The sequence below is a fragment of the Bison bison genome, unplaced genomic scaffold (genome assembly GCF_000754665.1).
Source record: "Bison bison bison isolate TAMUID 2011002044 unplaced genomic scaffold, Bison_UMD1.0 scf7180017864508, whole genome shotgun sequence".
In the NCBI taxonomy this organism is placed as follows: domain Eukaryota; kingdom Metazoa; phylum Chordata; class Mammalia; order Artiodactyla; family Bovidae; genus Bison; species Bison bison.
In genome coordinates, this window is record NW_011495064.1 from 15,831,312 (window position 1) to 15,859,019 (window position 27,708).

The following is a 27,708-nucleotide window of genomic DNA, read 5'->3' on the forward strand; positions in this document are numbered from 1 at the left end:
TTATGTCTGTGTGTAACACAGACATAAACTCTACAGTGTTTGGTTAGTCTTTACATTGTATTTCCTTAAAGTATTGTCTTGTTCATAAGCTCTCCTTTTTTTTTTCTTCATTCATTTGGCTGTGTCAGGTCAGTTATTGGGTCTTAGTTGTGGCACACAGCATCTTCATTGTGTGCCTTTGTTGCGTCTTGTGCATCGTTTGCTGCAGTGCACGGACTCTCTAGTTGAGGCACGTGGCTTAGTTCCTCTGAGGCAAGTGGGATCTTAGTTCCCCTACAAGGCATCCAACTCTCGTCCTCTGCATTGCAAGGAGGATTCTTAACCATGGGGAAGTCCCATAAGCTATTCTTTTGCAACTGGTGTTTTTTAAAATGTGCAGTAGCTCTAGAGAATTAGTAGATTGGAGAAGGATGTCAATTTTTTTATAGAAGTTGTGTTCATTCATTTTGTTCTTTTCTTGAGAAATGCAGAAATGTGGGAATTGCGGGACTTGAATAATATCCTTTAATAGGAGTAGAACTACTCGGTTTCAGCTCTGGTTACAGGAATCTGTTTAAAGAAAAGTAAAAATTATTTATTCCTGGTGCTTTCTCTCTGGAGATGTGCATCACACATGGCCCTCATTTGGCCTGTCTCAGCCTTAGTGACATCTGTGCTGTCTCCTGGTCCTGCTCATATATACATTGTCTCTATAGGAGCCAGCCCTACTTTAATTATTAGGTTTCCGTGTGTTTCACTGTATTAATGATTATTGTTATTAATTTTGCTCTCATCCCTTTTTTAAACTTTATTATTGTGAAAAACATTAAACATAAACAAGGGAAAGAAGTATTAATTACTTCTTACTGGGTAAGAAGTATTAATTATTTCTTACTGTCATCAGATATTTGGTCAGTATTCAAATTTCCATTTGTCTAAGCTGTTAACAAAATTTTTTTGTTTATTTGAGATGGAATCTGTAGAGGGTCTGGACATTTTAATTATGTTTTAAAATTCCTCCTATGTCTTTTTTTTTTCCCATTCCTTTACAGAGTTTTTTTGGTCAAAAAATGGTTGTTTGGTAGTTAGACATGGAGCTTAATCTGATTTTTTGTTTTGTTATTTAAAGGCAGTTTCATAGGTTGTTTGTTTTTGTGTTGTTGGTAGGCAATGATGATTAATGCCTAGAATTACTAGCCATTCACAGGAAGTTTCAAAATGAAAATAGTCTAATTTTGTTATTCCTTTTTTAATTTATCTTGAAATATCAATACTTCCATAAAGAGAAACTTACTTTAATGTACTGTCATGTCACCCTTTGGATGTACAGTTTGTATAATGGAGGCACAAAAAGTGTTGTAAATTTTTTGTATTTTAAAATTAAATTTTAAAGTTAATTGGTTCACAAGTAGTCTATAATCTAGACCACTTAGTTTCTTTAGTAAATATAAATTCATGATTTAAAAATATTTATGTTTCTGTCATAATCATTGTTTGTTGATGCTGAAATTATGCTGTTTGTAGTCAGTAAGATGTTTTCTTTTTAGATTGTTTTGGTTTTGTTTTTTGTGAAATACACAGCGTCTTTTTTAGGTTTTAGTATGATAGGTGTTGCAGACTATGTATGTTTCCTGCCTGGGTTCTGGAATCAGCCATTTTACTCGGTGTTTTAAGGGCACGATTAAGTGCTCTATATTATGTTTGCTTATTTTTAATACCTTTTTTCGTTCTCCACCTGCCACACGTGCTTCTTATGTAGGCCTTGTAGGTGACTTAGTTATTGTTTTATTTTGTGCTTTTTCTGGGAAGTTGCATTGATTTTGAATGGTCTGCCCCACCCCTGTCTTTCTAGGATGCCCTATTATTTTCAGTTTTTGATTTTGCAGAATATGAGGATATTTAGTAAAACACACGGAGAAGGCAATGGCACCCCACTCCAGTACTCTTGCACACGACTGAGCGACTTCACTTTCACTTTTCACTTTCATGCATTGGAGAAGGAAATGGCAACCCACTCCAGTGTTCTTGCCTGGAGAATCCCAGGGATGGGGGAGCCTGGTGGGCTGCCGTCTATGGGGTCGCACAGAGTCGGACACGACTGAAGTGACTTAGCAGCAGCAGCAGCAGTAAAACACAAGTTATATATAGCCTGTAGTTTGGAAAGGATGACATGTTATTTGTCATGGAATGAGCTTTAGACTTAGACATAAAATGTTGTTGACTCTAATGCTTTAGTTATATTTAATGGGAAACTCTTATTTATGTTTTGAGGACACTAGTGAATTGATTTTGAAAATAATGTCATGGTTTTAAATTCTCTTTGTTTCAATTCTTAGTAAACATTTGCCATGTCTGAGTGAAAATTTCTCCTTTCTCTTTTCCACATAGCCTCAATAACCAGCTTTCTCACGGTGTTAGCCTGGTATCCCAATACGCTGCTCCGGACATGGTGCCTTGTGCTTCATAGTCTAACTCTCATGACAAACATGCAGCTTAATCGTAAGTTCAGACATTCCTTTATATCTCTGACATACACTTTTTTCCCCTTGCTATCAGGTTCTTAAAAAGATGCTTCCAAGAAATGAAATGGTTGTGGAAATGATTGAACTTCTTATTTGACTGTGGCTGTTAGGCTTCTTCTTCTTTTTTTTTTTTAGGCTTCTTCTTAATGTGTCTTGTCCTTTGTGCTCCTTTCCTTTGATTGTATACGCCCGTGTATCTATAATTACAAGTTTAAGTTATATTTTTACCTCCTAAAAACTTTTACTTTTAAAAATCGATTACTTTTAGAGTACAAAATCAAGTATTTAATGTTAGCCTGTGTCTTGTGCTGGTTATTTATTCTTTTTAGAGTAACTTAGCACTTAAAATGGTTTATTCATTAATATATTCGTGAACATATATGACTAGATATCTCAGTTTGTGCTTTTCACATCTAAAATCTGTTTTCATGGAATCGAATTGTTTCTTCTCAGATTCTAAACTCCTAATAGTTTCCTACTTTCTTTACGCCACTTCTTTATTTCCTGTTTAAGTTAAGACAGTAAAATTAATTTTTGAACCTTTTAAGAACAAAACTTCCCTGGTGGTCAGACGGTAAAAAAATCTGCCTGAAATTCAGGAGACCCAATGTAATCCCTATGTCAGGAAGATCCCCTGGAGAAGGGAATGGCTACCCACTCCAGTATTCTTGCTGGGAAAATCCCACAGACAGAGAAGCCTGGCAGGCTACAGTCCATGGGCTCGCAAAGATTCCAGCACACTAAACCACTAAGACTTTCACTTTCTATATGATACTGACGATAGATTTGACTCGAGTATTTTGTTCACTTCAAAAAACTGTTGTATTGTCAGTATATATCTTAACAGTAGCTGACATGCTAAAATGAATAAATTTTGCCTCAGTTTATCTTCAAAAGCTGGGTTAAACTTTATCGGAAAAATAAATCTTTATTTCTAGAAAGGGACAGTGATTACTAAGAATAGGCTGACCAAAAGGACAGTAAACATTTAGTTATTTCTTTTCAACTTGTCTGTATACTGAATAAGATATACATTAAACTAGACGTTTTTCACTGCCAGAAAGGAGGCAAGAGATCTATGGTAGAGGAAAATAGTGAGGCTCAGTCAGTACAGTAGAGATTTAGATTGTTTTTAGTAACTACCAGGAATATATGAATTTTCTTTGAAACCAAGAGATGTTTTAAATACTGCAGTTCCATTGTTTCAGACTGTTTGTTGAAAACTTTTTTTTAATGCTTTATAGCTGGTTCCAGTAGTGCCATTGGAACTCAGGAGAGTACTGCCCATCTGCTGGTTTCAGATGCAAACCTGATTCATGTTTTAGTGAAGTTTCTTTCTGGCACAAGTCCACATGGAACAAATCAGCACAGTCCACAGGTATATGATTTTTGAAATCCAGACATAGGCTTAGATTATATAGTAAACTTATTTGTAAAAGAAATTTTAAGTGTACCTAAATATGTAAAATTTTTATTGCTAAGGTATTAAATGATGGCTTTTTATGTATAAATGTAATAAAATGTTTTGAATTATTTATAATAATAATAGCTGTACTGAAACAATATAGCAGGTAGTACATTTTCTCTTGGAATTACTTGATTTTTATGCAGAGATGCATTTTTGGTGTTATATTGTATTATTTGTGAAACTTTCTAAACAAATACTTAAATGTTAGGAAAGCATTTCAAAACTATGGGAGTTTAAAAATATTTTTAAAATAATGTATTGTGTTTAATGACCTCTACAGTCAAGATTTGAGAAGTCACCTAACTTAATTCTTTTATAATATTAAATATTTTGTTCAACAAAAAAACCCCAAAAAATTGACATGGATGGACCTAAACAGTATAATGCTAAGTGCAAAAAACAGAAAAACAAATGCTTTGAGTTTATTTATATGTGGAACCTCAAAAAGCATAACAAATGAACAAAGGTAATAAAAGTGAATAGAGTCATAGATATAGGGAACAAACAGGTGGTTGCCTGAATGGGAGATTGGGGTTGGGGAGTGGGAAAGATGAGAGAAATGAGTGAGAGGAATTGAGAGGTACAAATTTCCAGGTACAAAACAAAAGAATCACCAGGATAAAATGTACTGCATGGGGCATATTGTCAATAACAAGGCAATATCTTTATGATGACAGGTGGTAACTAGATTTACTGTGGTGATGGTTTTGAAATGTATAGAAATATCAAATCACTGTTGTACAGCAGGATCTAAATAGTGTTGTAGGTGAATTTCACTTCAAAAACAGACTCATAGAAGAAGAGATCAGAGGTAGGGGTTGGGGGAATTGGATGAAGGTAACCAGAAGGCAAAATCTTCCAGTTATAAAACAGGGAAGTACTAGGGATGTAATGTACAGCAAGATAAATGTAATTTACATTTCTGTATATTATATATGAAAGTTGGCTGAGAGAGTAAATCTTGAGATTTATATAGAAAATATGTTTTTCTTTTATTTTGTATCTATATGAGATGGATGTTCTCTAAACTTACTGTGGTAATCATTTCATTGTGTCTGTAAGTCAAATCATTATTCTGTACATTTCAAACTTACACAGTCCTGTGTAAGATGTCAATTACATCTCAAACCCGAAAGGAAAAAGATAAATACTGCTTTTGTTAATTCAGAAAAAAAAGATATATCAGAACTTACAAGCTTTTTTAGTCTAACCACAGATATTTCTTTTATATCAATTGGCTCAGACGGTAAAGCGTCTGCCTACAATACTGGAGACCTGGGTTTAATCCCTGGGTTGGGAAGATCTCCTGGAGAAGGAAATGGGAACCCACTCCAGTACTCTTGCCTGGAAAATCCCATGGACGGAGGATCCTGGGAGGCTACAGTCCATGGGGTCACAGAGAGTCAGACAACTGAGCGACTTCACTTTCACTTTCAAGCTTTTGTTGTACTGCTTTAAAAATTATTTTTCCTTCATTATAAATTTCTTTTCAAATAAAATGTATTCACTGTTCATAGTATCTTTCTATGGATTATTCATAAATGTTTTGCAAGGTTATCTTTTATTTCTTAGCTCTGTGCTTACCTATGTGTAAGATCTGTACTGTTCCGGGTGCTAGAGATTTATGTAGTAAACGAGACTCTGCCATTCTTGGAGCTTAAATTCTGTTGGGTGCATTTAGTCAGTACTGTCATACTACAGAATAGACCTTAATTTTGTAGATCATCATAAAATAAGTGAAAGAAAAAGATAAAAAAAGAAAAGACTATTTGTAATTTGATTGGCTCAGAGTTTTGATGGGGGGGACAGAGGCATGTTATCAAGTGATTATTATACATAAAGATTGCATGAATGGAATGTGAGAATTCCTGAAATCACTGATTACAGCTTCTTTATTTTACATATGAGAAAACATGCACTATCTGCATTGCCAACAATTATGCAGCTGGTTCATGGTAGAGCCTACGTGTCAGGGAGCATACCACTGTATAAAATAGTGTGTTTCTTCTCCCCCCACTTTCTTCTTTAAAGGCAGAATAAAAGTTATTCAAGATCATGCTTTCCACAGATATTTTGGTTTATAATAGGTAGTTTCGTTATGAATGTTAAAATTTTTAATCTCAGAATTAGAAATGAAGTTTGTCTAAAAGGGTTTTGAGAACTACATTGCATTTTGTTTTTCCAAAACTCCTGTAGGGTTTATGATTATAACATTCTAACACATAGTTCAGGGTACTTGGTGTAGCTCTCACTATAGTTTTTTTTTCATTGAAGAGATAGAAGTTTGAAAAGCTTTTTATTTTTCTTTTGCAGATTGCTACAGGTTTATTTTTAGCTCTATGGTTCTTGTTTGGAGAGTTTTTTCCCTCCATTCATTTTAGTATTTGCTCTTGTAGTCATCAGAAGCATGACCTTTTGTGGATCACTTAGCCTGTCTGTTGAAATGGGATAATTAAGATGGTGAAAAATCACAGTTTTTGTGCTTTTGAAAGCATTGTAGAGATATTTTTTGTGTAATTTAGGTGAGTCTTTTTCTATATTGAACTAAATAAGTCTGACGTAATGGAAAAATATTGACCATAGAATCTGTAATTTTCAATTTGAAACATATCAGGACCTAAAAGCTTAGTTGGTTTCATATTTTGTTTTTCAAATGAGAAGTTTCAACCATATGGCTCTTAACACTTGATACTTTTAAATGAATAATTCAGTAAATGGAATCACTAAGCAGTTTTCAGTAGAATTACATTTTTCTTCAGGTTGGTCCAACAGCTACGCAAGCTATGCAAGAATTTCTTACCCGATTGCAAGTGCATCTTTCTTCAACATGTCCTCAGATATTCAGTGAATTTTTGCTCAAGCTAATTCATATACTTTCAACAGAAAGGTAAACTTCAATGTCATTAACATATATTCCTGATGTATTAATAGAAGCAATAGGTAATCCTCCAAATAAAGTTTCTCTTATCATTTGTTGGGAGTTTATCTGGGGATAGACAAGCAGGATGATATCAAGAATTAAGAGGGAAAGATTTATTGATATGTTTCCTGATTGTTTTCTTTTCATTATGGCTCTCCCAGATCCTAAGCTTCTTCTATTGTTAATGGACTAATGGGTTCATAGATTAGTAGTTATAAACCTTCTACCTGAAATTTACCTGAAGCTCTTTAAATTATTCTAGAATAAAGGTAAGGAATTAAAGCTACTAGTAATTTTATTTGAAACCTACTTGATAAAGATATCTTAAAAAAGAAAAATATTAATCTCGTATCAAAATCCTAAATAAAATTTATTACCGAAGTCAAGCAATAGATTAAAAAGAATAAACTGTGACCATAATGGGTTGATTCTTAAAATCCATGAATACTTCAATATCATATACTATATATCATATTTATGAATCGTTTCAGCATACTATGAGATACTTCATAAAAGCCAATGTTGCTTTCTGAGAAAAACTTTTAATGAAATATTATTGTATCATCTTATTTAAAATTACAAAAAAAAACATGAACAAACCAGACTCTATTATGTTTATTTTAAAAGTTCCCATTAATATCAGGAAGAAGTTAAAAATGCTGTTGGCTATCTTTATTATTTAATTTCATTGTGGAAGTGCCAGTGAAGTTTTAAAATATTTTAAGGTATATTTGAAAATGATTAAAATAACGTGGAGAGTACATCACACTTTCACAGTTAGTTTCAAAATTGGAAGTCAGAAAAAGGTATGGTTTATAATATGATAAAATAATTAATAAAGTAAAATATTAAAATTAATAGTTGATTTAAATAATATACATTAATAATTTATTCATAATAATAGTTATTTTAAATAGATCCATAGCAGAATGCCTTAAACCTAATATAAAAATTAATGCAAAAAATTTATATGGAGATACGTTTTCATAGTGGCAGAAAATTTTATCTCAGAGTACTGTCCTCATTTGTGTTTTCTTCCTTCTGTATAGCTTTTTTAAAATACTAATGTGGTTGTAGTTCAACTTGTTCATAGTGTTTGTGCAATGATGAAGCATAAGTGTGGGAAGGAGTAGATTCACAAAACCCAAAAATGTGATATTATGGTATGCATACATGTAATTGGAAAACATGAAACTGAAATTTTGTTGTATGATTTCATTACAACTTCAAGAGTTCTCACAATCCCTCTTCTGGTTCAGTAATTTGCTATAAAGACTCGTAGAATTCAGGAAAAACATTTTACTTACATTTTTCAGTTTATATAAAGTATAAAACTCAGGAACAGCCAGATAGAATGGATGCCCAGGGCAGCGTATGTGTGGGGGACGTTGAAGGGAGGGTGCCTATGAATGAATGTGAATTCTCAGGGCTTAGTGTTGCCACCCTTACATACCTGGAGTAACAGTTTGTTAAATATTTTAGCTGAATTCTTCTTACACTTATGTATGTTGCCAGCATCTTGACTTCCCAAGTTCTGCCACAGGAAACCCAATGCTCATATTCCACCTCCTGGAGATGCCTATCTTTTCATAGATTTAAGTCTTTTTGGTACCCTCAGCTCTCTGATGGGTTCAAGAAAAGCTTTGACCTCAGCTCTCTGATGGGTTCAAGAAAAGTTATGACTTTAGAGTTAATTTGGCTTTTTTTTTTAATTGTTAAGTTGGGGGGACAATGATCTTTCCAGCTTTCTATATCTTAAGCATAAGCAGAACTTGAGAGCATTCAGTTTGATGTGTTAAGAGTGAATTGGTTGAATCCTAATTTATGAAAATCAAGATTAGTAAGAAATGTTTAACAACATTTGAGGTTCTAATAATACAGAGCTCATTCATTATGAGGAGTGCCTTGTGATATATAATTATTTTAGTCTGTGGCTTAAAAATCACCTCTTTGATTTACTTGTTCTTCAGTTTTCTATTTGGAAGGAAGTTTGTTTTTTATTTTATATGATAAAATGGAGGTAAGAACAAGAAGGACGCAGGAAGAGTGGGAAACTCTGCTGCAAAGTGAAATAGTGAATACCAGGAGTTTAGTTATTGTCTAGCTTTCTTGTTTTCTGGTGGTTACCTCTTTCAAACAATTTAAAATGGGTTAATTTTTAATCCTCTCCCTTTTTCTGCAGGGGTGCCTTCCAGACAGGCCAAGGACCTCTTGATGCCCAAGTAAAGCTGTTAGAATTCACTTTGGAGCAGAATTTTGAAGTTGTTTCCGTTAGTACTATTTCTGCTGTGATAGAGTCTGTCACTTTTTTAGTGCACCACTATATCACTTGCTCAGACAAAGTCATGTCTCGAAGTGGATCAGATAGCTCAGTGGGTGCTCGAGCATGCTTTGGGGGACTCTTTGCCAACCTCATTCGTCCAGGTGATGCAAAAGCAGTTTGTGGTGAAATGACAAGAGATCAACTCATGTTTGATTTGCTAAAACTGGTTAACATTTTAGTTCAGCTGCCTCTTTCGGGCAATAGGGAATACAGTGCAAGAGTGCCTGTGACCACCAATACGACAGACAGTGTTTCAGATGAAGAAAAAGTTTCAGGAGGCAAAGATGGTAATGGAAGCACTAGTAGTATTCAAGGACCGCCTGCGTATGTCGCTGACTTAGTGTTAGCCAACCAGCAGATTATGAGCCAGATTTTGTCTGCTCTGGGCCTGTGTAATAGCAGTGCCATGGCGATGATAATTGGTACGTATTGAGAACATTAATCTTAAACCTGTTTCTAGTACTGTATCTCTTTCCTTTAGCAATGTATGAATTCATTTTCTTTTTACTGTACAATACAGTGTTACTTTATTGTAAACATCTTAGCCTGACTGATTGTTATTAGTTAAAACTTAGAGTGGCATACATCAGTTGAAAATTTTTAAGTGTGAAATTTTTTTAAATTTGAAAATACTAAGAAAATAACCTGTATGGAATTAAATTAAGAAAAGGAAGCAGTTTTGTAAGCTAGGCACCATAATTTATAGTCATATATCTCTAACGTTTTAAAGGTGAAGAATTAGACATCAGATTTTGTATTAGGGAATGAGTAGATTTTATTTACTTACAGTTTCTTATAACGTGAAGTATAAATTTTTGTTCAAGTTGTAACAGTTTCAATGACACATCGATGTAAAATTTATATATTGTTTCTTTTCTACTTCTTTGAAAGCTAATATGTTAATTATTTTACACTAATTAAGTTTCAGTAAATTGTATCAAAATCCATTCCTGATGTAATTTTGCTTATTAGTATTTCTTCCTTCATGTAAGGGAAAAAAAACTATTGTCTTTTTGATTAAAAGTTTTAAAGTATAGTTGCATAATAGTATCAGTTATTTTTCTCTGCTTTTCTTCTTGATACGTATAATGTGTTCCTCAGTTGTGTGATAGAACGACTTTTTTATATTGTTACCAACAACAGACGTATCTTCTATAAAAAGATAACCAAAAATTATTCTCTAGTGAATGTTATGTTAGGTATTTTAATTTCTAGACATGCATATATGTATATAGACACACAACACACGGACCCACACAACACACGGACCCACACACAACACACGGACCCACACACAACACACGGACCCACACACAGCTGTTTTGTATGCATTCTTCAGTGGTTTGGGGGAAAAAATGGCTTGTAAGACTCTCTATTTAAATTATTACTGGTTTTTAAGGATTTGCTTTGTAAAAAATGTGTAAACTTTTTATTTAAACTAGGAGCAAGTGGATTGCATCTCACTAAACATGAAAACTTTCATGGTGGGTTAGATGCCATATCAGTTGGGGATGGACTGTTTACCATACTGACAACTCTTAGTAAAAAAGCGTCTACAGTTCATATGATGCTGCAGCCAATTTTAACCTACATGGCCTGTGGATATATGGGCAGACAGGTAAGTTCAATCCAGCAACAATTGCAGTGATTTAAGTAGTAAATAGCAATGGGAGCAGAGAATTATCTGTAAGACAGAGACAAATAGAGTATTCTAGTTATATATTGGAAAATGAACAGAATCAGCAGATGAGAACTGTAGATTAATAATACAAGTTGAAGAGAAGTCAAAGTAAACTATAGTGATGTAAGAGTAAAATGTTTTTAAATTTTAAGATTTTCTTTCCATTGTCTTAGGAAGTAGTTCTTTCCTTTTCCCTAGAAATAGCATAGTTGAATACCAACATGTTCTACATAGAAGTATGTATGAAAATTTAATATGAGTATTTTTTTTCAAGCTTAAGTTGCATATTTAGTTTCCTTTCAGTTAAAAGAGGTTAGAATAATTTTAAAAGAGAAGTAGGTTAGAATGTTATTACTTTTAAAATTTCCTTTTTCAAAATGAGATTTTAGGAGCCAGTGTGATTATTTTACCTTCTAGTCTATTTACTATTTTTTTTTTTTCGAAAAGCAGATTTTAAAATATAATTCCTTAAGGAATCTTTTATATGTCATTGTATAATTATCATTTTCATAAATATGTATTGAATCTGTATATATATTTCCCCATTGGAAGATACAGAGATAAGTATTTGAGAAGGCTGCATTTTTAAAGGAAAGTACTGTCTAGTGGAAAAGGAAATCAGTGCACATTAAGGTAGAAAATGATAATACTAGGTAAAGACAGACACAAAAAGTGCTGAGTTCAGAGAGGAGACTGTTCACTTACCTTCTGACACAGGCAAGATTTCTTAAATATTTTGGCAGACATTTTATATTAAGTGATTTAGGTTAAGGTTACCATTTTATAATAATTAAATATAAAAGAATGGTATATTCAGTGAAACTTAATTGTCCTAATTCATAGTAAATTAATAATGACCTTTTAAAAATCACAGCATACATGTATGGTTTATTTTTTTAGGGCTCTCTTGCTACTTGCCAGTTATCTGAACCATTACTGTGGTTCATTCTGAGAGTACTGGATACTAGTGATGCCTTGAAAGCGTTCCATGATATGGGTAAGGGAAAATTTCCAAAACTGCCTTTTAAGTGTAATGTTAAGTAGTACAGTATGTTCTTATTTTGATAGTCTTCTGTGAGAGTTGACTTGGTATCAAATCATCTGTGTTAAGATAATTTTAATTTAGTGTTCTTTATAAATTTAGGTGGTGTTCAGCTCATTTGCAACAATATGGTTACTAGTACAAGGGCTATTGTAAACACTGCAAGAAGTATGGTATCAACTATTATGAAATTTCTTGACTCTGGTCCAAATAAAGCTGTTGACAGCACTTTGAAAACAAGGATCCTAGCTTCTGAGCCTGACAATGCAGAAGGAATCCATAACTTTGCACCCCTGGGTAAGAAAAAAGTTATTTCATCTTATGGGTGTGAATTTAAATAATAGTTAATTGGCTGGTATGAAGCAAAAGTAGTTGTCAAAATAAATTGATTGAGTTATAATGTCACCATTTTAATAAAAAACCATTGATTTTAAAGGCACTAGTTTTCCAAACTGTCTACTGATTAGAAGGAAGTTTTTATTTGTTCTTTAGTAGGAAAATTTGTTTTTATTTCTGAGTTTAAATAGACACAATTTGTGAAACTAGGTAGTATAGATTCTTATGTCAGTTTTCAGTATAACTGTTTGTTTTACAAAGCTTGCTCCTTCTTATTTTGAGTGATTTTTTTTTTAAATGAAGTTTAAAATTTATATAGTTATTCCTTTTTCCAGTCTACATAGTTTCTTTTTGTATTTTTTTTCATATTTGTAACTCATAAATATTGACAATTTAGAATAAAGATGATTATTTTCAAGTTTATTTTTTATTATCAAGTATATTTTATTTTCAAGGCTGTATTGAACATTAGTTTTTACTTAAATCATTCGAGAATTACTGTGCTCGGTTTGTTGTTGCTTGTTTAGTTTTCATTTGACATGTTAGTATATAGAAATTATATACGACCTTGCCAGTTGACTGGATGTCCTGATTATTTGTGAATACTGTGACAAATTATGCTAAGTATATTAAGTGCATTCATAATGTTAAATGTTCATGTTTTTAGCTAATTTTTCTACTGTAATTATTGTGATTTGAATAGCTCTTGATGCTTTATTAGGTTTCTTTTGCAAGTTTTTATTTTATTTGAAATACTTCTGTAGGTACAATCACATCTAGCAGTCCCACTGCCCAACCAGCTGAGGTGCTTTTGCAGGCCACGCCCCCCCATAGAAGAGCTCGCTCTGCTGCTTGGTCCTACATCTTTCTGCCAGAGGAGGCTTGGTGCGATCTTACCATTCACCTTCCTGCAGCAGTGCTCCTTAAAGAGATACATATCCAACCTCACCTGGCATCTCTTGCAAGTGAGTAATAATTTGTTTAAAGATCCATCATGAAAATAAACTATAACATATAGGAGCATTTAAAAAATGAGAAATATACTTAGCAAACTAGATAAACTTAGATAAAATTGCCAGATAGCTTAATTTTGAACTATTTAATATAATATTTAACATTACCACCACATCATTTACCATCAAATGAATTGGCATGACTATTCCCCTAAAATAAACAGAATGTGTGATGAAACTTAAGGAAATATATCCTAGGTGTGTATTATTTTGCCTTTCACATTCTCCCAAATTTATTGCACTATAGCATTAAGATAAAATGAGTTAGTTTGTACAACTGTAGATAGCTTTCTTAGTTTTTCTGCTCCTCAGTCCTAGCTCTGTAATGTGAAATTAACATAGATTCCCTTCCCATTGTAAGGTAATTACTTCTGCAAAGAATTTTTTATTGTAATATGTAGAGTTTGATATTTTAAATATTATGACCTTTAAATTTTTAATGTTTTGAGTATCATCCATTTGATGATGCATTTTCATTTAATACACTTTGTTGTAACTTTGCAAGGGAAATAATTGTAAAGAATTTTTTAAAAATAAGTTACACATTAAAAGAAGAAGGAACTCTTTAAAGCATTCATGAAGAAATATGAAGTACTATTTTACATTTGTGCTGGTTCCCAAATTCTTTCAATATAAATATAATGATTTATACATAATTGTTGAAGTTGTGACAGTCATTTATCTTCATTGATTGATTCTCATTGCTATCATATGTCACTCAATAATTTAATGTAGATCTATGGGAAATTTTGTATACCACTGGCATATTTGGAAGAATAAATTTTTATACTTATTTGCAAGATTAGATTATTATTATACCCTAACAGAGTTGTAGAATCCGCACATACCAGATTAAAATAGATATAATGAATAAAATGACAGAAAAAAGTAGATAAATGCAGTGTTTTGGCAGGTCAAAAATAAATATATTACATGGCGAAATATAAGTCATTATAACCTCCAACAGTGTAAGACTTAGAAGATAATCTAAGATGAGGAGGAAACTGCTTATTTGGGAAGGAGAAAGTGGCTTTGAATTGTAGCTAGAATTTATACATAGTACTTTGGACAGGAAGGATGTTAAAATGGAGGACTCTTGTACATTATGACAAATCAATAGATTACATGTTTTCTAACACAAATGTGCTTAATACTTTTGGTTTGAGATCAGAGCACAAACTAAAGATACAGAATATTCTAGTAGAAATAAGATAGCCTTTAGAATCAAAATATGGGCTTAAACATAAACCCATGTACCCTTATAAAATGTACCCTTTATTCATGTGAGGGTTTGGATTATTTAATCTCTTTCCATCAGTTTGTATTGGTAGAGTCAAAGAGATTATGTAATGTGGATAATACTTCCTTGAAAGGTTAAGATTAAATTTAAAAATTATGTGGCTTACCTAGTTCTCTGTGCAAACCAGGGGTATAATTGGCATATAATAAAAGTTACTTCCTGATTTTATAGTTGACATTAAAATCAAGGTTCAAAGGTTGTTTTAGTTGATAGATAAATTCATTAAATGTTCTTCCCTGTTTGTGAGAATTTTCCCATAGCAACTGCCAGTTAATTACTTGGTTGTGTGTGTGTGCTCAGTAGCGTCAGACTCTTTGTGACACTGTGGACTGTTGCCTACCAGGCTCCTCTGTTGATGAAATTACCCAGGCAAGAATGTTGGAGCAGGTTGCCATTTCCTACTCTAAGGGATCTTGCCACCCAGGGATTGAACACATCTCTTGCATTGATAGGCAGATTCTTTACCACTGCAGCACCCAATTACTTTATTCAGTTCAGTTCAGTTCAGTTCAGTCGCTCAGTCGTGTCCGACTCTTTGCAACTCCTTGGACTGCAGCATGCCAGGCTTCCCTGTCCATCACCAACTCCCAGAGTTTACTCAAACTCATGTCCGTTGAGTCGATGATGCCATCCAACCATCTCATCCTCTGTCATCCCCTTCTCCTCCCACCTTCAATCTTTCCCAGCATCGAGGTTTTTTCCAATGAGTCAGTTTTTCCCATTAGGTGGCCAGAGTATTGAAGTCAGCTTTAGCATCAGTCCTTCCAGTGAATATTCAGGACTGATTTCCTTTAGGATGGACTGGTTGGATCTCCTGACAGTCCAAGGAACTCTCAAGAGTCTTCTCCAACACCACAGTTCAAAAGCATCAATTCTTCGGGCAGCGCAGCTTTCTTTATAGTCCAACTCTCACATCCATACATGACTACTGTAAGAACCATAGCTTTGACTAGACGGACAGACCTTTGGTTGCAAAGTAATGTCTCTGCTTTTTGATATGCTATTTAGGTTGGTCATAACTTTTCTTCCAAGGAGTAAGTATCTTTTAATTTCATGGGTGCAGTCACCATCTGCAGTGATTTTGGAGCCCAGAAAATAAAGTCTGCCACTGTTTCCATTGTTTCCCCATCTATGTGCCATGAAGTGATGGGACCAGATGCCATGATCTTAATTTTCTGAATGTTGAGTTTTAAGCCAACTTTTTCACTCTCCTCTTTAACTGTCATCAAGAGGCTCTTTAGTTCTTCACTTTCTGCCATAAGTTGGTGTCATCTGCGTATCTGAGGTTATTGATATTTCTCCCGGTAATCTTGATTCCAGCTTGTGCTTCATCCAGCCTGGCATTTCTCATGATATACTCTGCATAGAAGTTAAATAAGCAGGGTGACAATATACAGCCTTGACGTACTCCTTTTCCTATTTGGAACCAGTCTGTTGTTCCATGTCCAATTCTAACTGTTGCTTCTTGAGTTGCATACAGATTTCTCAGGAGGCAGGTCAGGTGGTCTGGTATTCCCAACTCTTTATGAATTTTCCACAGTTTGTTGTGATCCGCACAGTCAAAGGCTTTGGCATAGTCAGTAAAGCAGAAGTAGATGTTTTTCTGGAACTCTTGCTTTTTCAATTACTTCATTTGGCCTCCTTAAATTTTAGCAGGAAATTATTTTAAATATTCTGAATGTTTACATTTTGAAAGGCAAAAAAGGATCAGAGGTGAAAACAATTTTTAAACTCAAATGTGTTTAAAATCATAGCAATGTGATAGTAGTGAAATAATGAGTTTATGAAAAGGTACTTTTAAAGTCACATTCTTCCTAAATTATATACAGCTGTAAACCACAGCATACTAATCAAACACCCCATTTTGCTGGTGATAATTCTGAGAGTAGAAATAACAGAGTAATTGCCTGTTTTTGTTTTCTTCAAGAAGATGAAGTGTATGTAGATTGCTTGTCTTCAGTTGCTCTGTTTTTAGGTTAATGTTAGAATTTTTTATGTGCAATTTTTGTTACACTATAAATTTCATATAATAGCTCCAAAATCAATTATAATGAAAGTTAGTGACAAAGTATGACTTAGCGTATACATATTTTTCTTATGAATTCATAATGAATTATAACTGAAAGCTGCCATTTTACTGTAAGGTAAAGTAAAGTCGCTCAGTCGTGTCCAGGTCTTTGCGACCCCATGGACTGTAACCTACCAGGCTTCTCCGTCCATGGGATTTTCCAGGCAAGAGCACTGGAGTGGGTTGCCATTTCCTTCTCCAGGAGATCTTCCTGACCCAGGGATTGAACCTGGGTCTCCCGCATTGTAGGCAGATGCTTTACCATCTAAGCCACCAGGGAAGTCCCTTTTACTGTAGTTGCCATTAAAATATGAACTCGCGTTTACTTTTTCTTTAGTAATTGTTTAATTTTCTCTTCCTGTAGCCTGCCCCTCCTCAGTGTCTGTAGAAGTAAGTGCAGATGGAGTAAACATGCTTCCATTGTCCACTCCTGTTGTCACAAGTGGTCTTACCTACATAAAAATTCAACTTGTGAAAGCTGAAGTAGCTTCCGCTGTCTGCCTTAGACTCCATCGTCCACGAGATGCCAGCACACTAGGCCTTTCACAGATCAAATTACTGGGCCTCACTGCTTTTGGTACCACTTCTTCAGCAACAGTTAATAACCCCTTTCTTCCATCTGAAGATCAGGTATCCAAAACAAGGTATGTAGTTCCTCATTCTTAAGAAAAACCTTTCTGTGCTTTTCATGAAATTTATTCTGTGGTTTCTTTGTTTATTTTGAGTTTAGAAAATTCTTTGTTCCATAGGTTTCTAAATAATGTCATAAATTTTTAAGTGTCAGATCAGATCAGTCGCTCAGTCGTGTCCGACTCTTTGCGACCCCATGAATCGCAGCACGCCAGGCCTCCCTGTCCATCACCAACTCCCGGAGTTCACTGAGACTCACGCCCACCGAGTCAGTGATGCCATCCAGCCATCTCACCCTCTGTCGTCCCCTTCTCCTCCTGCCCCCAATCCCTCCCAGCATCTGAGTCTTTTCCAGTGAGTCAACTCTTCGCATGAGGTGGCCATAATAAAGAATAATTGCGTAGAAACAGAACTTTGAGGCTGGTTAAAATTGAGACTCACGTGTGTTTAAGTTTTGAGATGGTCTGTGATGTGCTTTATGTAGGTGTAGGTTCCACTTCTCTGGCCTGTAGTCTTACGTAAGCATTTCCAAGTGCCTGTCCCCAAGAGAATATCTGAATCAAACAAGTTGGCCACACAGATAAGCACCTGGTCTGTTATACAGTAATTCTTAAGAATACTGGCCAGTCAGTATGGATTAATATGGCCATATTATGGCCATGGGTCAATATGGCCATTAATATGGCCAGTCAGTCAAGGGTTTGATATGAACCATACAAATTGATACAAACTGACCAAACAAAGAAGGACGTGAATGTGTCCTTTAATTTACATTCGTCTGGTAAATTTGGATGTTTGAAATTTTTATAGATTGGTTTTATTGTATGTTTTACCTGAGGAAGAAAATTGGAATTTCTTTTTTATTTTCAAGCTGCTGGGTCTTTTCAGTTTTGCAATTCTGTGATCCTGTGCAGTTTATATTTATGCATATATGTATATACAAAACTATTTCCTGACTAAATAAAAAGCAAGTTCATAATTCCTAAATGTGACTTGTACTTAAGTATTTTTATTTTGTATGTTATAGGGGAAACTTGCTGTGTGTTTAACTCTTATTGATGTTATAGTATTCTAAAAATATTCTTTTTTTAACATAGATTGGTGCTACCTACTTATGAAATACAACATGCTGGTTATTTTCTCTGCTCGATAAGGCACAAATTTTTTTTTTTTACCACAGATCTCCTCTTTTTTTTTTTTTTAAAGAGTCTTTGCATGTAGCCCATTACAGAGTATCGAGTAGAGTTCCCTGTGCTATATATATAGCAGGTTCTTAGTAGTTATCTCTTTCATATATAGTAGTGTGTGTATGTCAACCCCAATCTTCCAGTTTATCCCTGGTAACTATAAGTTTGTTTTCTATATCCATGCCTCTGTTTCGGTTTTGTAAGTAAGTTCATTTGTACACCGCCACCCTTTTCTTAAATAATCCACATGTAAGTGATACCATGTCATTTTTGTCTTTCTGTGTATGACTTCATTCAGTAAGACAACCTGTCTATGACAATCTGTCTACAACTTGCTGATCTTGGACGTGTTTTGTTTGATCTTGGAAAAGTTTGTACTTCAGAAGTCTGAAGTAATTTAAGCTACTTAAATTAACCCGTATAGGCTGTTTTGTGTTTTGTATTTCAGTATTGGATGGTTACGGTTATTACATCATTGCCTTACTCACATAAGTGATCTGGAAGGAATGATGGCAAGTGCAGCTGCACCTACTGCTAATTTGCTACAGACTTGTGCTGCCTTACTGATGTCTCCGTACTGTGGAATGCATTCACCCAACATTGAGGTTGTGCTCGTCAAGATAGGACTTCAGTCCACTCGAATTGGCCTAAAGCTTATAGACATTCTTCTGAGAAATTGTGCAGCATCAGGCAGTGATCCTACAGGTGACAATTAATTTTGATATTTGAATTTTTACATATCTACAGAGAAACAATATTTGAACTATGATGTTTGATTAATTCTGTTTCCAAAATTAATTTCCATATGGCTTCATTATTTTTGGAGTTTGATTTGTCGTTGTTGTTGAATTTTATAGAAGTTATGTTTAATGAATAATTTAAATTGAGCGAATCTTTTCATCTCATTTGCTTATTTAGCAAATTTTTCCTTTTGATTCTCTTTTTACAAGATTTAAATAGCCCTTTACTTTTTGGAAGACTGAATGGACTCTCTTCTGACTCTACGATAGATATTCTTTATCAGCTTGGAACAACTCAGGATCCTGGAACAAAAGATAGGTATGTGGTGATCTCATTTTTCACACAAGAACATATGTACACATAATCTCATGTAGTGGATTTTACTAATAATGCTTTTTTTAAAGATCTTTTTGTAAAAGTTAAGCTTAGGTATTACTAAACTTACAGAAATAAAGGAATATTGTGTCTATATTAGATACCTGGACTATTTTGATAATAGTAATGGTTTCACTGATTATTTATATTACCCACTGACATCTTTTCATTAGATTCTTTCCCTTCTTTCTCCTGCTTCTTACCACAAAGTGAGACACTGTCATCCAAGTAAATAATACTGATTGTTTCACCTAAATGTTTACTGATCTTTCAGTATAGGTAATTTTAGCTATGTTTTACTAATGTAGTTCTTCCTTGATGTCTTTTACCTTCAAATTCATAAGAAGTGCAAGTGTCTTTGAAACATGCTTTTGTTTGTATAAGTAATATGAATTATCTTTATGCTGGAGACTGTTTCCTGAGTTGATATCCTTTTAAGTATGTTGAATATTTTATATTCAATTAAGATTCTTTATTTTTATTAATTTGTATTTAAAGTGAAAGCATTTGGTATGTTGTTAAACATCTTCATGAATTATTAACAGATTATTAATTTTTTGGTGGGTTCATACTCATTTTACAGCTGTTCACTGAGTAGTTGGTATGTGTCTGGCATTGTGCTAATACTAGAGAGATCAAGTTTATTCAGTCCAACTTGGACTTTCAGGACTGAGGAGACAGAACAGTGTCCCTAATAAGGGGAGATTTATGTAGGTCAGACTGAAGGGCATGAATTAGAGTGCCTGGCAGTGAAGTCATCTTGGAAAAATTGTTACTTATTCCCTGATATTTCCTTTCATTAATTTTAAATTCATTGCATTCATGTACTCCAGGTTAAAAATATTTAAAGAATATATTTAACAAAGTAAAATTAGTTTGTCAGATAACTTCAAAATATTGAATAGGCTGACTTCCTTTCCATTAAACTTTTGCTTTATATAAACTGTATGATAACTATATTATATTTAAAAATATATTGGAATATGTTTTGACAAAGTGAATAGTAATTAAAGTCAAATTTGAATCATAATGATTAATAGGGTTAAAAATATGTGCTAAATATTTTTCTGGAATAGGTTTCCTGCAGTCTTGTGGTTATTTTATTTTTAACTTTTTTTAATCATAAAAAGAAATTGCGCTTAAAATTACTTTCTTAGAATAATGCAAATATAGCTGTTTCAGAATATTTTAGAATTGATATTAATGACAAGATTTTGGCTGCTGTTTTTCTAGGAAATGTTACTTTTCCCTAATTGCCTCATCTCCCTTCTTTTCCAGTGATTTTTCCTTATTTCTTATCATGTGCAATTTAAAGCAGTTGATCCTTCAGTCCTTCAGGGTAGAGAGAGGGATTAAGTGGTATAATACCCTTTCCAACTCCCATTTCTTTTAACGTTAAGTGAAGAATCTTGTGCTCTAAACTAGACATTTAAAAGTAAACAAAACAAAGATAAACAGTGTTTTAAGAACTTGACAATAAATCTACCCCCCCCCCCTTAAAAATACAAAGTTCAAAGCATTGCTTTAAAAAGTCTTTTGCTTTCATTTTGTGGTCCCAGCTCTAGGCAATGGAGTGTAGTAGGGTGGCACTTGAAAACGTATGTGTTTTGAGGCTGTTGGGTTGTCAGAGGGCAGGAGGTGGGTGGCTGGTACTAGTATTTAATTCTTGGGGACCGGAGATGTGAAACACGGTATATTGCATGAGATTCTGCACAATGAAGAGCTGACCCCCAATCACTGCTCTACGGTATGTGGATTTATTATAAAAAGAGTAAAAATTTAGAGGATAAAATTAGTTTTTTTAAACTGTATATCCTGTAATTCTAGACATTTATATGTTCTGTCATAAATGAGGTAAGAATCAATATTTATATACTGATTAGATGAGTTATTGCAGATATTTTCATCACTTAAATAGGTATTATTGGAAAATTAGAATTACTTTGACATTATTGATTGCATAATTCCTTTTCCCTCCTATTTTAAATTAAAATTACTGAGAATACTCATGTATTATTTTCATATATACATTGTTTACATGCAGTGGTGGAATTTATCTGTAGTATAATTGATTATTTGAATTCATCTTCTTTTTTTAAGAATTCAGGCCTTGTTAAAATGGGTCAGTGATTCTGCAAGAGTGGCTGCTATGAAAAGAAGTGGCAGGATGAGTTACATGTGTCCTAACTCTTCATCAATAGAGTATGGTCTTCTGATGCCATCTCCTTCTCATTTGCACTGTGTAGCAGCAATTTTGTGGCACAGTTACGAACTGCTGGTAGAATATGATTTACCAGCACTGCTAGACCGAGAACTCTTCGAGTAAGTATGATTTACGAAATTCGTTTTCTCCCCAGTATTAGATCACTTTAGGTTTTTACTTGATAAAGCAGCATTTTTGTATGCTTAGTTGTATAAAAAGAAAGTGCTAGATAAGTATAAATGATATCATTTTGAAATGAGATGCTACTCAAATTTAATCTTCATGTTTTAAGAAGCTGTACTAATGTCATTGCTGCTTTTCCCACCTAAATTTGGAATGTGTAATGTATTCTGCAGTTCACATTGTTTATTCTCTTTTGTAAATTTACTCACCAGATTCTTCTATCTTTAATATACAACTTTGGAGGGAAAGTGTAACTAGAAATTTTAAAAGACTGCTTTAAACGGTTCTTCCAGTTGTTTGTTTTTCATTCTTTCTAGACAGCTATGATTGTTCTTTTGACTAGAAGTTTCCACTTAACCCACATTTCTTCACCATATGCAGTTAAGGCTTTATTGAGCTGACTGCCTAATAACTCTATGGCAAAATATAGTATTTATTTCTGAAGAGTTCTATGACTCATAAAGGGTTGGCTTTTTTTTCTCTAGTTTGTCATTTTTGCTTTTTTTAGTTGGCATAATCCATGATTTATTAGTGAAGCTCACTAATAGTTTTCATTTTGCAGACATGAATTAAAACGATTAATCATGTCAAATTTAATCTAAACATTTCTTTGCTATAATTTTTTCATTATTTCCTGTATGTCATTTTTTTTTTTTAGGTCACACAGAGAATGGTAGAACCATTTTGATAGAGATCTCAGTTTTCTGTGCTCATCTTGCAAGTCTTACTTCAGCCTACTGAAGTACTTAATGATGTTTATTAGAACCAATCTTGCTGAGACATTATAGTGTCCTAATACTGAATGTTAGACTGTGTAATTTTCATCAGAGTGATTTCTAGTAGAAATAATGGACAGTGAGGTCTTCCTAAAAATTTTTTTTAAACATGGTATCTTTTATTCCTTAGGTTACTTTTTAATTGGTCCATGTCTCTTCCCTGCAATATGGTTTTGAAGAAAGCTGTGGACAGTCTGCTCTGCTCGATGTGTCACATACACCCAAGCTATTTTTCTTTGCTCATGGGCTGGATGGGCATTACCCCTCCCCCAGTGCAGTGTCACCATGGACTGTCCATGACAGATGATAGCAAAAAGCAAGATCTCAGTTCATCTTTAACAGACGACTCTAAAAATGCACAAGCACCTCTTGCCCTAACTGAATCACATTTGGCAACCCTTGCTTCCTCTTCTCAATCTCCAGAAGCTATCAAACAATTATTGGACTCGGGTTTGCCTTCTCTTCTTGTGAGGAGTCTGGCTAGTTTTTGTTTTAACCACACTTCTTACTCTGAAAGCATTGCTCAATCAGTAGACACTTCCCAGGACAAACTGAGACGGCACCACGTTCCCCAACAGTGTAATAAGATGCCCATCACAGCAGACCTGGTTGCTCCTGTTCTTAGGTTTTTGACAGAAGTTGGCAATAGCCATATTATGAAAGACTGGCTTGGTGGGTCCGAAGTCAATCCACTGTGGACAGCGCTTCTGTTTTTACTGTGTCACTCTGGGTCCACCTCTGGAGGGCACAGCCTAAGCGCACAACAGACCAGTGCGAGATCGGCTTCTCTTTCCTCAGCTGCTACAACAGGATTGACTACTCAGCAGAGGACAGCAATCGAGAATGCGACTGTTGCATTCTTTCTGCAGTGCATTTCATGTCACCCTAATAATCAAAAGCTGATGGCCCAGGTAAGAGTAGAAAAACTGCCTTCTGTTCCAGGTGTCTTATTATTTTAATGTGCTGTCACATAACACTCTTGAAATTAGTTCAGAAAGTGGCATGTATTAGGGCCAGGTGATGATGAAGTTTCCTGTTGGGTGCATTTAAGGATTTGAATTTAAACCATAATTAATATTAAGTACTGATATCTCTTCCCTCCTCTCTTCACTTGTTAACCTAAGTCAGTTATTCTTTTTGATGAATGATGGACAAACTCTTCAAGATTCTAGCTAAAGGTCAAACATTCCTCTTTTTTAAAAATCTACCCCCAATACGATGCTTCAGCTCTTGGAACAAGATTGACCACTTAAAGGTGGCCATTGAAGGCCTCATCTGCATCAAGGCATTATATTTTGTAGTAACTGGATTGTTAAAAGCTGTTGATTTGCTTCTAATGAAGCACATTAGAGTAGGTTTCAGATGGGAGACTCTTGACAAATCACATTCAAAGTATGAAAGATTATTGTATTGAGTCTGGGGGCCAAGAATCTTGAAAGCTGGAATTATCTCTAAAATAATTCTGGTTCCTTTTTTCCAGATTTTGCTTGTTCCAGCTGTTGTGATCTTCAACAAGTTTTAAACTATAAAAGGGACATAGTAATACCTGCCTCTCAAAAGACTTTTTTTTTGAGAGGATTATAATGTAAACAAGCATGCTCTGCTGTGTATACTAGCATAGTGCTTGTTTGAGACTTGGTTCAGTTCAGTTCAGTTCAGTTGCTCGGTCGTGTCCAACCCTGTGAGACATGGTAGACACCAATAAATAGGAACGAGCATGTACTCCCTTATTTAATAGTGCTTATCCAGGTTAAACTATTAATATCTAAAAGGATGAGCTATTATAGTTTTAAAAAATTACCAAATGACTTAACTTTTAGAAGAGGAAAATACTTTATTGCCTCAGCTATATTATTGGGAAACTATTTACTTAATGTGCCTAATTTGAAAGAAATGCTTAAATTACCAATTTAAGTCCTTAAATATGAGTGTTTGAAAATTTGGTTTCTGCCTGTGGGTAGAGTGAAACTTTCTGTTCCATTGTCTTCTGTCCTAGTTTTCTCTCTTAGTTTCTTGTTAAGGCTTTATTTTATATTTTTAATATTTTTTTTTCAGAATTTTTATTGTATAGTAACCATATTCAGATATTGATTGAAGTTAAAATTAATTTGGTTTTGCCAGGTATTTTTTGAAAACCCTGTACTAGTAACTTCTCTTATCCACAGAAATTTCTGATTCACTTTTAACTTCATGTCTACCTCTTACTCATTTAAGATGGAATAATATATTCTTTAATTGCTAATTTGATGAATTGAAACATACTTATTAATCCACATTAAAAATTTCCTCTTTATTCTTTAAAGTAAAAAGCTGGAAGTGCCACGTTTAACTTTTTAAATCTCTCACTTTGTCAGGTTCTCTGTGAACTGTTTCAGACATCTCCTCAAAGAGGGAACCTTCCAACATCAGGCAATATTTCAGGGTTTGTACGTAGATTATTTTTGCAGTTGATGCTGGAGGATGAGAAAGTGACAATGTTTCTTCAGTCTCCCTGTCCAGTGAGTATTTAACAATTAAATTAAATCTTAATGATGAACTGTGTGTAAAGATATTTTATGTTTTCATATCAGAGCTTACAGTTATCTCTGTTCTCATTTCTAATACAGCAGAATGAAACTATGATAGCTTTTATACTTAATGATAGGACTTAGAAATCTCAGCTAACTCTCTGTCTGGAATAACGTAGTTGTAAATTGCCATGAATAGTATAATTTGATTTGGGAGGAAAAGTGGCAGATTGTTGGGTATAACAGTGCTAATGCAAAATTTGACCAACAAATCACGACAGACATGCCACATTTGAAGAAATACAGAAAATAAGCTCGTATATTTTTGTATGCATTATTGAATTTTTATTCTTTTATGCTTTTGAAGTTATTATATAATGACATATATTTCAAAAAAATTTCTTTTTTATTTCTTGATTTGCAGCTGTACAAGGGGAGAATTAATGCTACTAGCCACGTCATCCAGCATCCAATGTATGGAGCGGGCCACAAATTCCGAACACTTCATTTGCCAGTCTCAACAACATTATCAGAAGTTCTGGACAGAGTGTCAGGCAAGTCAGATTTAAATATTTATTTTTCTGTAACTATGTTATATGTATATAGGAATTTTATCATTTTTATAATTTTACTACATTCACTCAGAAGCTATTTAATGACATGAAATGGTCAAGATGGTTTCACATTTCAAAACATGGATGCTGTGTACAAAATGTATAATACATTCCAGCACCAGTAATTCTTTTGTTGTTATGTGTGTTGTGTTTAGTAGTGGCAGAACGGGCAGTTGGAAATGGCGACAAGCTTTGGGAAGCTATTGATGGAACTTTCTCGAGATAAACCATAAAGCTATTTTATAGTAGATGACTTGCACAGTATATTAGGTTGAATGACAGCATTCTAAGTAATAAACGTTTACTAAATCTAGGGGATAAATGAATGGTCAGTAGGTAGAATCGGCTGGTGACTTTATTGTTTATAACAGTGAGGAAGACAGAAATTTTCCCCTAGATTTCTTGTCTGTGTTTCAAGAGCTCTCAGTTGATGCCTTTAAATAGGATATAAGTTTCTGAAGTAAAAGCATTTTGGGGGTAGAATGCCAGTTAACTGTGGTGAGTTTCACTTTTTTTGCCTTTCTGAAATCCTAGCCGGTGATGAATTCATTGAGTATCTGCTATGTGTAAGCACAGTAATTTCTTCTAGGGCTGTAACAGTGAGTAGGACACATGCTCTGCCTCTCAGAGTATTTATGATATTTTGTGTATTGTCAGAATAAAAAACAAACTGAAAATTTAAATATTTGCAATTTAAATATAAGTCAGTGTGTTTCTAAGTCTTTGAGCAACACTTAACTGGAAAAAGTTAGGAGTTCCCAAAAAACTGGCATAATCTATTTATTAGTTGGAAATATTAATCCAAATTTGAAATAAAAGACTGAGTTGAAGAGACTGGGGAGTTGTTACCGTACATATTTGGGCTTCCCTGGTAGCTCAGCTGGTAAAGAATTCGCCTGCAGTGCAGGAGACCCTGGTTCAATTACTGAGTCGGGAAGATACCCTGGAGAAGGGAGAGGTTACCCACTCCAGTGTTCTTGCACTTCCCTGGTGGCTCAGATGGTAAAGAGCCTGCCTGCAGTGAGAGAGACCTGTGTTCGATCCCTGGTTTGAGAAGATCCCCTGGAGGAGGGTATGGCAACCCTCTCCAGTATTCTGGCCTGGAGAATCCCCATGGACAGAGAAGCCTGACAGGCTGTAGTCCCTGGGGTTGCAGAGTCAGACACGACTGAGCGACTAAGCACACCAAACATACTTACATAGACGGTAAGTTAAATCACTTGAGTGAATATGATCACTTTGAGAAAATAAAGTAGAAAAGATTGTTTATCGGTTTTAGACACTGCATGTAACACGAATGTGTGCATATTATAATAATATTTTCCTACATTTTACATATTACACAGTAAAGTGTTATATTCTAACATTTATAATATATTCTATTATAAATGTCTAACGTTTTTTTCTTACTTGAAAACCTCCACCTTACCTGTTATAGCTAAACTTTGTGAAAATTTGATTTTACACACTTTTTTCTACATTTCAGTTTTCTAAAAGTGTGCCTTTTACATGATGAAGAAAAAATTTCTAATTAAAGGAAGGAAGTGAACAAGAGTACTGAAATTCAGCTTTTGAGATGACAATATTTAACTTAATCGAAATGTATAGACATAGTACCAAATAACTGGAAGTTTAACATTTTATTTATCTTTACCATAAATGAATTCTGTTTTCTAAAATGTCTTGTTCTGTCATTTAGAATATTGAGCAAAATAGCTCCCTTTATTATCTAAAAATTAAAAATAAAACTGATGGCTGTGGAAGAACAGTATCCTACTAAAAAGTCCAACTGAGTTATCCTTAGCAAATACCAGAAACTTCTAAGTGCCTGCTTTAACCT

At 34.2% G+C, this 27,708-nt stretch overlaps 1 protein-coding gene across 9 annotated transcripts in view; it reads left to right on the forward strand.

The window, feature by feature from the left end:
* The window catches only part of BIRC6 (baculoviral IAP repeat containing 6), a 215,943-nt gene that overhangs the window by 110,297 nt on the left and 77,938 nt on the right, over positions 1–27,708 (forward strand). For all 9 annotated transcript variants that reach the window (XR_824319.1, XM_010829827.1, XM_010829820.1 and 6 more), the window contains 15 exons: positions 2,368–2,478; positions 3,746–3,879; positions 6,729–6,856; positions 9,072–9,634; positions 10,655–10,830; positions 11,794–11,890; positions 12,038–12,232; positions 13,036–13,236; positions 17,017–17,296; positions 18,918–19,174; positions 19,420–19,528; positions 21,686–21,907; positions 22,878–23,658; positions 25,102–25,245; positions 25,679–25,808. Coding sequence is in view for 8 of the 9 variants with exons in the window: in XM_010829827.1 (XP_010828129.1) it covers positions 2,368–2,478; positions 3,746–3,879; positions 6,729–6,856; positions 9,072–9,634; positions 10,655–10,830; positions 11,794–11,890; positions 12,038–12,232; positions 13,036–13,236; positions 17,017–17,296; positions 18,918–19,174; positions 19,420–19,528; positions 21,686–21,907; positions 22,878–23,658; positions 25,102–25,245; positions 25,679–25,808 (3,528 nt within the window). In the remaining variant the exon portion in view is untranslated. The remainder of the gene's footprint in view (positions 1–2,367; positions 2,479–3,745; positions 3,880–6,728; positions 6,857–9,071; positions 9,635–10,654; positions 10,831–11,793; positions 11,891–12,037; positions 12,233–13,035; positions 13,237–17,016; positions 17,297–18,917; positions 19,175–19,419; positions 19,529–21,685; positions 21,908–22,877; positions 23,659–25,101; positions 25,246–25,678; positions 25,809–27,708) is intronic.